Raw genomic sequence first — 12,879 nt, 5'->3', positions numbered from 1 at the left:
TTTCTCCTGCTCTCTCTTACCGTCAAGCTTGTCTGCATAACAGTACACGTCGTAGGTCTCCTCAGGCTGTCGAAGTCCATATGAGCGGACGCCAGGTTTTCCAGGCAAGTTCCCAGAGCAGCCAGGCCTTGGCATAGTTATGGGGTATCTATGGATCCAAGGACAGAGGAAACATCTCATGACTCAGCATTCGTAGACCAGCTCGCTCATTAGGGCATTTAGCCTGTTAAGACTGTCATAAAAAGAGCCAATTATGGTTGCCTGAAGAACTCTGAATGAATGGTTCTTTAGAGAATGCTTTTTGTTACAGATTTCGGTGAAGAGAACCATTTAAAGAGCTGAAGAACCTCTTAATCCATATCATTTACAAGAATCTTGGAGGGGAAAAGTGGTATTTGTGTGGAGTTTTTAAAAGATCCCCTTTTCATTTGGAAGTGTATTAATAGGACATATAGCAATAGTATTAGTAGTAACAATACAAGCTAGTGCTGTGCGATATTACAATAAATATCGTGGGGACGATAGAAAAGTGTGTATCGTGCTACTTACCTTCTATCGTCCCTATCGTTTCTACAGTAATTTCATCAATTATTCATGCAAATATATAAAGTAGGCTACGATGAAATGTATTGGCGTGGTCACTTTGCATAAACTCGGTTTATATAAATGATAATAAAGTAATCTTCGCAAAAAATGAGCTTCATAATGTGGTTTTGTGACATGACGCTGCTTTACGTTATTTGACGGACACGCCGGTTTACGACGTGCTTTACGTTATTAAACTCAAGAGAGCTGAACAATGGAGACACATTGTTCTTTTGAAAAAATTAGCTACTGCATCTACCTCATCTGTTTTCATTTGATACATATATATTGCTGCAATAAAAGGTAGTAATTCTCATTTGTGAAAGTTTGGTTTAATGTCACTTTGAAATAAAGTTGGAAAAAAGTAAGCAATGATATTATTTTGTCATATTTTTCTAAGAATAACTGAAAATATACTTAAACGTGGTATATCATGATATATATCGTTATCGTAATAAAAAAAAAAATCCATATCGTGATATATGATTTTTCCCATATCGCCCAGCACTAATACAAGCTATACAAAGAAGAATAGTAACAGTAGTAACAGTAACAAAAGTAATAGTATAAACAGAAAACTGTAATAGTACCGGAAGTAAGAGAAGAAACTGCACAGTAAGAAAAGTAACAGTAAGTAGTAACAGGAGTAATGATAGTAATCACAGTAGTAACAGAGCTAGTAGAGGAAGTAATAGTGGTAGCAAGTACAATAGTAATGGAGTAAGAGTAGTAAAATAGTAACAGAGGTACAAGTACTAGAAAAAGAATATAACAAAACAAAGCGGAATTCTAACCTTACTGTCTGGTCTGCTATCCAGCCTGCATCACACTGATCAAATCCATCCTCATAGGCAGCTTTCAACTGATCCACAGTGGCAATGGTAGCCCCAACATTTCTGCAGGTCTCAACAGCCTCATTGTAGTTCAAGGTGTATCTACTGCTCTTTGCCCGATAATGGAAAACAACACCTGTAAACAGGAAGAAGAAACAGTGTGGCGTCAATGGTGCTGATGATGATGCTTTGAGAAAGGAAACATCCAACAATCAGTTTCTCCACAATAGAAAAAATATTAAAATGACTCTAAAACCAGATGTTACAAAGTAAACACAAATGAAGCCACAGTGTGAAAAAAAAAACATTACTGCGGGTCACTTATAAACAAGTTAATAAAGCGAGTGTTGAATCGTAACAATAACACGAGCGCGTGGGTGAAGGGACATTCCGTCCACCCTAATGGTGGCTTTCAAACACACAGTAACTAAATGAGTAATGGCTCCAATTAAAATGGCGGAGTCTTTCGCAGAGAGATGGGAGTTGCCGGACTTCCAGAGCCAAAACTCTCCGAACCCTACCCATTGCATCCTTTCTCAGGGTCCAGCCATAAATCATAAAGCTCCTGAGATGGGGAACGGTCTCGGAGGAGACTATGAGACACCGCAGCAAGTTCAAGAGAAGATCTTACGATGTAGTCGAAGTGTATGGGATACTATTGTGACGTTAAATAATATAATGTAAAAACGAGGTATTAAAATGTCGCAATAGATCATTTGAAAAATGTTAAGAATAACTGATACAGATGAACCATTTAACTTCTGCTCTACTGATTGGTACATTGAGTACATTTTAAGTCACTAAACGGGTGTTGAACTTAACCCAACTTGATTGTGCCATCTTTACCAATCAGCAGAGGTTATATAGCGGCAATATTATGCTATGATATTTTATGCTAATAAAATACACAACAGATCACTGTATCTTTCAGTAACGTGCCTTTTCAGATCTTATCCACAAAGAAATTCACACATGCAGATTGTATTTGGTGGAATTTATAAGGCAACAATATTATTTGAAGAATATTACAGTTATAGTTATGGTAAATGTTTTTGGAATCGTGCGTTTTTGTACAACGTAAAGTTTATTAGTATTATTTTGCATGTGTGGTTTGGGTTTTACCACAAATTGTCAACTTCAATGTTTCATAAATATATATATATGGGTATATTTTAAACACTAAGCCTCTTCGATTATTGAACAGAAGTTACGGATGTCTGTGAATCGCCTAATTAAATGATGTGAAAGACTACAGTAGCAGTAAAACTGTAGTGGGAGAATACAGTACATTAAGACCAGCTTGAGTTTTTTTATATCTCTTGATAAGCATGTTAAAGGGTTAAACAAGAATATTTGTACAATTTCTAACAAATAAAACAAAAATGTCCTGTAACCTAATCTAAAGTAAATATATACATAACCAGTTGCTCACCATTGACGTTCAGGTTGACCGTGTCTTGAGTGTCCTCAATGCCATACAGGACCTCACACCGGTAAGTTCCAGCATCACTGGCCCGTAGTTTGACCACAGTTAAAGAGGCATCCCCAATGTCTTCCGGATGACTTGGCACAGACACTCGGTTCCTGTAGCCCGGCCCGATTTTAATGACACCGTTTTGGGTCACAAGGACTGTCGACTCCACTTCGCCGTCCATCTTGGTCCATTTGATACGCAGGTAGTCTGTTGCTGAGATCGTGGTATTGCTGGGCGACGCGGTGGGCAGGGTGGAGAAGTGACACGGCAGGACCACCTTCCCCGAGAGAGAGCCGCTCACTGGCCGCATCACTGTTAGGGAGCTAGAGACTGGAGGAGTAAAGAATACAGCGGGTTAGGTACATGCCTTTGTGGTATTGTTTAAAGATGCACTCATATTGGATTTGTGTGCCAGTGAAAATATTCAATATTTTTTAAGAAAATATCTGCTGACGTTGATGCATAAACATGTGATAGTGGGGTCTCACAGACAGTGCCCACTGTGATTGTGAGGACCCATCACAAACTCTGGAACATGTGATGACTACCTGCCCCAAATTCCGGCCACCAAATGGCACTCAAGGTCTAATAGACATAATAGGATAATGAAACACTGGACTGGCTTGCAGCAACAGAACTGAGGGTCTAAGGACATACGCCAGAGAGAGAGAGAGATGCATAAACATTTAGAAATTATAGAAATAGGCATCCGATCTATCTGTAAAAGCAATATAGAGAATTTAAGCTGGTAGAATGTAGATATTTTAGCGTAAATCATCTGAATCACACATCCTGAATCCTCTTCCCATGATGAGATCAACACGGATTAAAAATCTTCTCTCATACGCTTCAGAACAGCAGGGAGCGCAAACAAGGATCAACCTCAATCAAAAATAGCAAAGCAAAAGGTAGGTGTTTTCCCCACTTTGAGGATCTCAGTGGGAAGTAACATCTGTTTGGAAGAGAACTGATAAGATGGCAATCATTCAATTTACCTCAATAAACACTTTTTATTGCTCCTGTTACTACTGTTACTATTAATACTGTTACTAGTATAATTGTTAATGCTGATACTAGGTGTACTGTTGCTTCTCTTACTAGTATTACTGTTAATGGTAACTACTGATACTGTTATATTCTCACTGTTACTGCTTTAAATACTGTTATTTTTTATATTGTTGCTACTGTTAATGTTTCTACTGCTACTGTTAGTACTGCTACTCGTATTACTGTTTTGTTATCACTGTTACTACTGTTGCTACTACTACTGTTACTACTTTAATTAATACTGTTACTGTTTCTACTGTTGCTACTACTACTGTTACTACTGTTATTATCACTATTACTGTTTCTAATGTTGCTGTTAGTACTGATACTCGTATTACTGTTGTTGATAGCACTGTTACTACTGTTGCTACTACTAATGTTACTACTGTCCTTAATATGGTTACTGTTTCTACTGTTGCTGTTAGTACTGCTACTGCTATAGTTAATACTGTTACTAATATTACTGTTACAATAGTTATTATAATACTGTTACTTATGTTACTGTTTACACTGTTACTACTGTAAATTCTGTTACTGTCATAACTTTTATTGTTAACACTGTTACTATGGAGCTACTACTACTGTTACTATCATTACTAATATTGTTATTGTTTGTACTGTTACTACTGTTATTGCTAACACTGTTAGTACTACTGTCATTCTTACTACTGTTACTGCTACAACTGTTACTAATATTACTTATTAATACTACGATAGTTAGTTCTGTTGTTAATACTGTTACCATTTCTACTACTGTTTATTTTTTTTACTACTATTACAATTGTTATTGTACTACTGTTAATACTGTTACTCCTGTAGCTGCTACCATTGTTACCCTGTCATTTAAACTCTTAAGTTTTTTTCATGTTTCTACTGATGTTTTTAATAATGTTTCTACTGTTACAGTTTCTACAACTACTACTAAAAGCAACAGTAGTTTAGTCATCTAATTTTAGAAGGCCCTCACTTTCATTACAGAGTGGAAATGATTTGAGTCATCACTGTTTAAACAAAGGGAAATCACTGGGTCCTCTGAGCAACAAAGTGTGGAATGCTCTGGGACAGGTGGGATGACCCCTGAGGGCCGTATACACTACAGCGTGCGGAGGGCCTCTCTAAGTGATGAGGTGAAGCCATCTGTTTTCACCAGAGGCAGACAGTTTCCTAATTAAAAGGTATGGGTCCTGGGAATAGCATTCAAGAATGTATTAAGTCTTGGGGGGGCTAAAGGGCAAAGTTTGCTTTGTGGGAAAGAAATGATCACTTAGAGAAACATGCATAAATGCCCTCAAAAGCTTTATCACAGAAAGTTGCAACATGAAATGGTTATGAAATGGTCACACCAAACCTGATACATTGTTTTCTAATATGATTTATGAAATAGCAACCTTAAGATCATTAAAAAAAACTTTATTCACCTTTATTTTACCATTATATAAACTACATATACAGCCTAACAAGCCGCTAATAGATTAACCAGTAAGTTTTACTGAAGGTTTAATGAAAGGCAGTGTTTAGAATATGTGGGTATATAACACCTACATAAGCTTTTTTTCTGACAAACTGACAAAACCTGTGTTTTAGCCTTGTCATGCAAAAAACCTTGCATCTCTATTTTTAACCATTGCTGAGTTTTCACAAAACATGAAACAATCAGTTCTTGAAATTTTACATCAAATTGACCAATAGAAAGGCTTCAAATTGACTTTCACTTACATTTAAGACTTTTTTAACTTTTTTTTTACTGTTGTTGAGATAAACGAGTAGAAAAGTAAAATATCTAAACTGACAAAAGTAGCCTTTATAACAGTTGACACTTGTTGGAATAAGCATTTAGAAAGGTTTATATAGGTTTATGTAAATTGTTAAAGGCTTATGTAGGTGTTGTGAACTGGGTTGTCAGTTAGGTGTTAATGATATGTAAATTTAAGGGCTATATTTGCACTGTATATAGCATTAGCCATAGGATTCTATTACCACTACAGTGAAGAAATCAGTCAGTAAGTTTCTCTGAATTACTTTGATTATGTGTCAGATATTGAATTATGTGGATATTTCAAAACGTATGAAAAAAAGCATTCTATGCAACTGAAATATTGAAACCCCAACCAGTATACCACATGGCTTAAAATAAAGTAGTCATTAATCAATATGTTAATTATTTAGTCTTTTCACGTTTTGCCATTTTCAGACAAATTTGGTGCATCTTTTGTGAGCTATACTTAAATCTCTTTCTCTCTTTTTGTCTCTCTCCCTCACACACAAACTCAACATATGACTCACAGACTACAGTGTCAGGTCTGAAGTAGGTCTGAGTAATAGACCAAACTCCATCCATGCCAAAAGCAGAAGAACTTACCAAATGCGTGGGACGTCTGGCACAGGCAGAATAACCACAGTATATGTTTTATATTCAGTAACATCTTCCTGAAAGAGGAAAAAAAGTAACAGATTAGTGAAAGTGAACAGCTTAATTCACACTGGCAGAAACAAACTGCTGCATTACAGTCTTCTGGCTGCAACTGGAGCTAAATATTCCCTCAGAGGCTTCAAGGCTGATATGAAACCAACCAAGGAATAAATGGGCTGTTACAGTTTGTTAAACAAGGTGTGAATGAGTGCCTTGCCTCACACATAAGCCTATGGTGGTCTGACTGGCTGGCTGGAGGTGTTCAAACTGAACCCACTTCCTCTGGGAGGGAGGGTGAGAGGGAGGGTGGTGGGAATGGAGTGAGTATTTCGTTGACCTAACCCCCTACAGAGGTGAAGATGCAACAGGCAACAGAAGAAGAGGCTCTAATTACTCATTAGCAGGCTGGCTTTAGTCCCTGATCCTGGAACAAGCAGATTAAGACTTGTGAAGACTTTCAGTTTCAGACAGTGGGGGGGCGGGGGCGGGAGGATGTGCTAGCTATCAAACTGTGGGCTGGCTGTCTGGATACCTATTAGCTTATTAGCTAGTTACCGCAGGTTTCCTCAACAAATAGCTAACTAGTTAACCTAGATAGCAAGAAGACAACCTAAAGTGGGGTTTAGGAGTGAAGGTGGTCATGTCACTTATTCCTCTCAGAATTTGAATTTGTAATGTTTAACACTTAATAAACTAACAGATAGTTAGTAAAAAATATATTCCTGTTTGGAGAGAAATAAATTGATGGCAAATTTGACTAATTCTCAATTGGCAATGCTAGCTAGAAAAAAATAATCTATCTATCTCTCTTATCTCTCTCTCTATCTCAGGGTCTATTTCTATCTATCTATCTATCTATCTATCTATTTCAGGGTCTCTCTCTCTCTCTCTCTCTCTCTCTCTCTCTCTCTCTCTGTTTCTCTCTCCCTCTCTATCTGTCTCAGAGCCTCACTCTCTGTCTCTCTTTCTCTATCTCTCTCTCTCTACCTCTCCCTCCCTCTTTCTCCTGCTCTCTCAGGGTATCCCTTTATGCTTCTCTCTCCCTCTCTGTCGCTCTTCCTCTTTGTTCCTCTCCCTCTTTCTCCTGCTCTCTCTTTATCCCTCTCTCTCTACCTGTCTCTCTCCCTCTCCCTCTCTCTCTTTCTCTCTCAAGGTCTCTTCCTCCTTCTTTCTCTCTATCTTTGTCAGATTAAGTCAGATTCAAAGCAGCTATATTGGCATGACTGCAACATCATTACACAACAATAAATAAAAGCAGCGATAATTATAAAACAAGTGACAACAGCTGTGAATAAAGACTAGTATTAATATAAATATTTCTCTCTCTCTTTCTCTTTATCCCTTTCTCTCTCTCTCTAGCTATCAAACTGTGAGCTGAATGTGTAAATATCTGTTAGCGTATTAGCTAGCTTAGTTACCTCAGGTTTCCTCAACAATTGGCTAACTAGCTAGCTAGCCAGAAGTGGACCTTAATTGGGGTTTAGGGGCGAAGCTGTGACATATTACTCAAAGAATTTGTCATTTTTAACCATTTTTTTTAACAGATACTTAGTTAAATATATATTACTTTGTAGACATTATGGCTAGACATTAGGCTAATTATCAATTTGCAATGTTAGCTAGCAAAGTTTAATCTCTGTCTCTTTATATATCAGGGTCTATCTGTCTTACAAGGGACCGTAATGACAACAATACAACAATATTTCCAAAGCATTACAGCAATAACATTTTAAATGACAATACAATAAAACCAGCAATACTTACAAATCAAGTGACAATAGATGTGGATAAAGACAATTATTAAAATAAAGGCCCCCCTCTGTCTCCCTCTCTCTCTCTCTCTCTCTCTCTCTATCTATCTATCTATCTATCTATCTATTTATTATTGGATTGTAGCCACACATTCAGGACTGCCACATTTCAAAACGCCATCCTTCTATCTTCAAGCCGTCATCCTCTCTCTTCATCATCCTCATTACCACCACGCCACTCTATAGACTACTGTCTGCAATAAATCCACTCTATCTGCAGTTAAAACAAAGCGGTTAATCTATCTTCAACTTCGTCAAGTTTCGCCACCGCCGATTTTTGCCGAGCCGAACCACAGCACCTGCTTTCTGCCTTACACATCAACGCTGTCCAATCAAAAACCTGTATCTCCAAAATTGGGGCTTTACTGGAGACAGCAGTAAATGGGAGGGGAATCAATGAAAAATGGAAAAAGATGGTTTTTCCACCATTTTTTCAAATAAACTCCAACAAAATACTTTCTTTCAGCAGATGTCAATGCAATTTTTTGTATTTAATTCAATTTTTTTTATTTAACTCCAACTGAGTTGCCAGTCAATCCAATGAAGTCAAAATCATGTGAAAAACGTGTGTATAGATCCAGTAAAGGCAATAAAAATAAGCCTAACTACAGTATTAACACTATAATCAGCATTGTGTGTTTTAAACCAGCCCAAAAACTGAGAACTTGCACGAGATCATATTTTAAGATGTCTTGTCTACGTTAAACCCTACAGAGCATCCCTAGTCATTCATCACTGTCATTAACCGTCTCTGTCAGTGTCCGTCTCTGAAGTTCACACTGTTCTGAGTTTAAACTGAGTGCACTGAAGGATACTGTACCTTTAATGATAAAATATAATTCCAAAGGTAAAGCAGTCTTCAGACGTCCTTAAATTCCAGTGTTAAGCTCCAGTGCGAGTCCAGAGTCCATATAAAACAGCATAAAACAGTGCCCACGAAGACTCAGTGTGTGTGTGTGTGTGTATATATGAGTGTGTGTGTCCCTGCGGCTGAGAGCTTTATTCCCCAGACAGCAGCCCTGCCTGCTCCTCTTCTCCTGCAGTGAGTGAGAGTGAGTGCTGCAGTGACTCTGGCTGCCTTGCTCGCTGTTCAGAGACCCTTACAGATCTGCGGCCAGCTCCAGCAGCTCATCCACTCACAGTTATTCCGCCAGGGATGGAGAAGGAGGGGCGCACAACGCTGCCCAGCCGAAAAGTGAGTGGACAGGAGGGTGGGGTGGTCGGTGCGGGGGGAGGAGAGGGGAGGGTGCTTAGGAGAGGGGGTCTATGAGTCGTGTTCAGAAAGTCCTTAAAACCACATATTCACTCAATGAGCAGGCTTATACATTCATAATCTAACCTTAACCTAACACAGGCGTGCCATCTAAACACCTAAAGCATCCTCATAGGTTTCATAGGTAAAAGTCTTTGTAAATAATAAAATAAAATACATATAAATAAAAAATAATAATTTAATAGTGAGAAATACGTTGGCAACATGAGATAATTTGTTTTTTTTTAGCATTTTTAGAAACAAAAACCTTAATAAAAGTTGTATTCACGCTAAAATGTTAAATAATAAAGAATATATTTTTCAGTTGTTGTATTTTCTGGAAAAAAGTACAGATTAACCACAAGAAAAAGGACAAATGAAATTAAATAAAAGTCTTATTTTTTATATTTAAATAAAAGTTTTAATACCAAGAAATACTTGGCAACGTGAGATAGTTAGTTTAAAAAGTAGTTAGATAAAAAATTATTTTTGGGGGCGAAACATTTATTAACATATAGAGCTTATCTCTGTCGTGAATGCATTTTGAATTAACGTTTTTCTAAAAATACATAATTAAAGTATTGTTTTTAAAGGAAAAAAAAACATACGAACTAAACTATTTAAAAAATATATATTTTTTAAAAAATATGTAAAATGGTTTTATTCCAAGTAAATATAAAGCATTTCTATTGGTCTATTGTATTAGTACAATTTGACTAAAATGTGACGAAAATGTTAAATAATAAAATGTTTTTTTTTTTTTTTGTATTACTGATATAATATTTTTAATTAAAATAAAAATAAAACATAACGAAGATAGAAATATGCTGCTTTTTGTACTGGGTTTGTTTGAATGGGAATTTAAGGTTCCTCTTTTTTGCCCATCTTTTCCACACGAGGGAGTGTCCGACCACTGATGTGCACACACACACACACACACACACACACACACACACTGATAAGGAGGAGGAGGAGGAGAAGAGGGGTTCCTACACTATTAACAGCTCCACATAGTAACACACTGTACAGCCATATAACGATTATGTAGACTACTACTGTATATCAAACTCTCACACAATGGTGATGGCTGTTAGTGAGGTTAGGAATTATGTAGGCTTATTTTGAGTCGACAGAAACCACATTCTGAACACTCTATAGCACGTGTTAGAAACTGGAATCAAACAAAGAAACAAAGAATAAAGCTTAATTTATCTGGTGATACCAATATATATGCCGTATACCCCTCATATTAGATGAAATATAGTCAATTTAACATTATTAAACGATACTCCATTAAACTACAGCATTTATTCAAGCCTAATGCAGCGTTAAATCGTTTTAAGGCGTACAACACACACACACACAAACACACATACATACGTACACAAACACACAAAACTACACACTGGCACGTGCACGCTCGCACGCACAAAAGAAACACCACAGACGTATGCAAATTTGATGCCAGCGACGTCCTCCTCCCTCTTCATCCCTGAGTGAGTCCCTTTTGTCAATATTGAGAAAGATAATTCCCCGCCAAATGTTAAAGCCACTCTCAAAAAATAAGGTGTTACACAGGGTTTTTTCAGTGATGCTACAGAAGAACCAATTTGATTTCATAAAATAACCATTTTTGTGAAGTGACATGAAAGTGAAGCATATTTAAAATGATAAGAAACGTTTATATCCAATAATTTAAACGTCTTTAATATGAAAATAAATTTTCATGATACCAAAAAATGCTTATTCTACGCCATGACCTAAAAACCCCTTTGTAGTACCTTAATTTCTAAGAGAGTGCATGTCTTCAACATATTTAGTGATTTATCAGTTCACATTAATAAAAAAAAAGCATGGTACAGTATTAATAATGCATACTATATCTGAAAAACAGGCTGTTTTATCTTAGTTTTATTCATTGAATTACTTTATTAGAGTTTTTACAGTTTAGCAATTCAGTGGTTTATTGATTGATTTATTGACTAGGTGATTGATTAATGCAATTTGTTATACCATTAACCATCATCATTACTTTCATTATTCTTACCATCACTACTATGACTTTATCAGCCTTTATACCTGAGCATAATGACAGATATACAGTACCGCTCTAAAGTTTTGCTCCTCATTCAATGTTTTTCTTTATTTCTTTTTTTATAGATTTTCTACATTATAGATTCATATTAAATACATGAAAACCATTAAGGAAGCAGTTTATTATTCAGCACCTTCAGGAACCCCTTCAAGACGCTGAGAAAACTATTCCAGGTGACTCTTCCTCAGGAAGACACTGAGATTAAAATTAAAAAAAGAGTGTGCAGATCTGTCCTCAAACCATGTGGCTACTTAAAAGAATCTAAAAGATGGACAGAGAAACAAGCAGACAGACAGAGGGACGGAAGAATGGGCTGACATGTAGGCAGACAAATAGATAGTTGCTGTGGTATCCCAGGTGGTTGGTAAGTGGTTGCTATGGTATCCTAGGTGGTTGTTATGTTGTTTTGTAGTTCTCTTTGCTGTAGTTAGGTGTGGCAAGGTGAATGCTATTTAGTAGTTGCTAGGTTGTTGCTAGTTGGTTGCTAAGCTGCTGCTATGGTTTTCCAGGTGGTTGCTATGGTGTGCCAGGTGGATGTGTGGTTGTTGCCCAATGGTTAATGTGGTACTAAATATTGATGGTTGCGTCTTACAAGTGTATTTATATCATCAGCAGCAGAAGCAGCACCCTGGTAAAGGTGCCACAAAAGGTTCTTCAATCAATACAATGGAAAAGCTGCCTTTGATGAGTAAAGACTCTTTAAATGCCTTGCCTAGTAAAGGTTCTTTACCAATTTTGAGTTTTCTTCAACTGTTAAACGGACATATTATGCTTTTGTAAGTTTGATCTTGATTTAAAACCCACATATGGTTGCATACTGTATGTCCTAGCATCAAAAATCCTCAGTATTTTCCTTAAAAAATCTTTTTTCAGTGAGCATCAATGTCTGACTGCTATCTCTTTGAATAAAAAGGCATGAAATAACCTTGTATGAACTTTTGCAGCTTGTCTGTGGCAATCTAAGTAGACTTTAGCTCAGGAAGTGGTTTCTTCACCCTCCTCCAGGGCTCCTGTAAAAGCCCCTAGAGTGTTTTCCATTCCTTTGTGGACTGTAATCAGTGTTGGTTGGCCAGCACTTTCTAAGAGTGCTGCTTCTTTTGAGCAGTGTTGGTGGTTGTACGAAGGGAGGTAGATGGGGTGAAAGGGGATTCAACGAGGATGGCGATGCGTGTTACAACAAGAGGATGGACCAGCACTGTGGCAGAAGCCTGTCACTTTCCCTGCATCCCTCAACCATTCAAGACCAGGCTTGTCACCTCGACCACAAGGTTATTTACAATAGGGAAACGTCCTTTTAGGAAGCGGACAGAGCTCTGGTCAGGTTCCATTAAAAGGAATTTAGTAATGGCTTGATCTTTGAAGAAATAAAAGG

At 37.2% G+C, this 12,879-nt stretch overlaps 1 protein-coding gene across 1 annotated transcript in view; it reads right to left on the bottom strand.

The window, feature by feature from the left end:
* vcana (versican a) overlaps positions 1-9,295 on the bottom strand; it is a 61,430-nt gene extending 52,135 nt beyond the window's left edge. The window contains exons 1-5 of the mRNA XM_049470367.1: positions 8,981-9,295; positions 6,299-6,366; positions 2,851-3,222; positions 1,380-1,554; positions 21-148 (exon numbers count right to left, since the gene is read on the bottom strand). Coding sequence (XP_049326324.1) covers positions 21-148; positions 1,380-1,554; positions 2,851-3,222; positions 6,299-6,362 — 739 coding nt within the window. The 5' untranslated portion in view covers positions 6,363-6,366; positions 8,981-9,295. The remainder of the gene's footprint in view (positions 1-20; positions 149-1,379; positions 1,555-2,850; positions 3,223-6,298; positions 6,367-8,980) is intronic.
* Between the last annotated feature and the right edge of the window lie 3,584 nt (positions 9,296-12,879).

The sequence above is a fragment of the Astyanax mexicanus genome, chromosome 22, assembly GCF_023375975.1.
Source record: "Astyanax mexicanus isolate ESR-SI-001 chromosome 22, AstMex3_surface, whole genome shotgun sequence".
NCBI classification, from domain to species: Eukaryota; Metazoa; Chordata; class Actinopteri; order Characiformes; family Acestrorhamphidae; genus Astyanax; species Astyanax mexicanus.
This window is presented reverse-complemented; position numbering and strand designations above follow the sequence as displayed.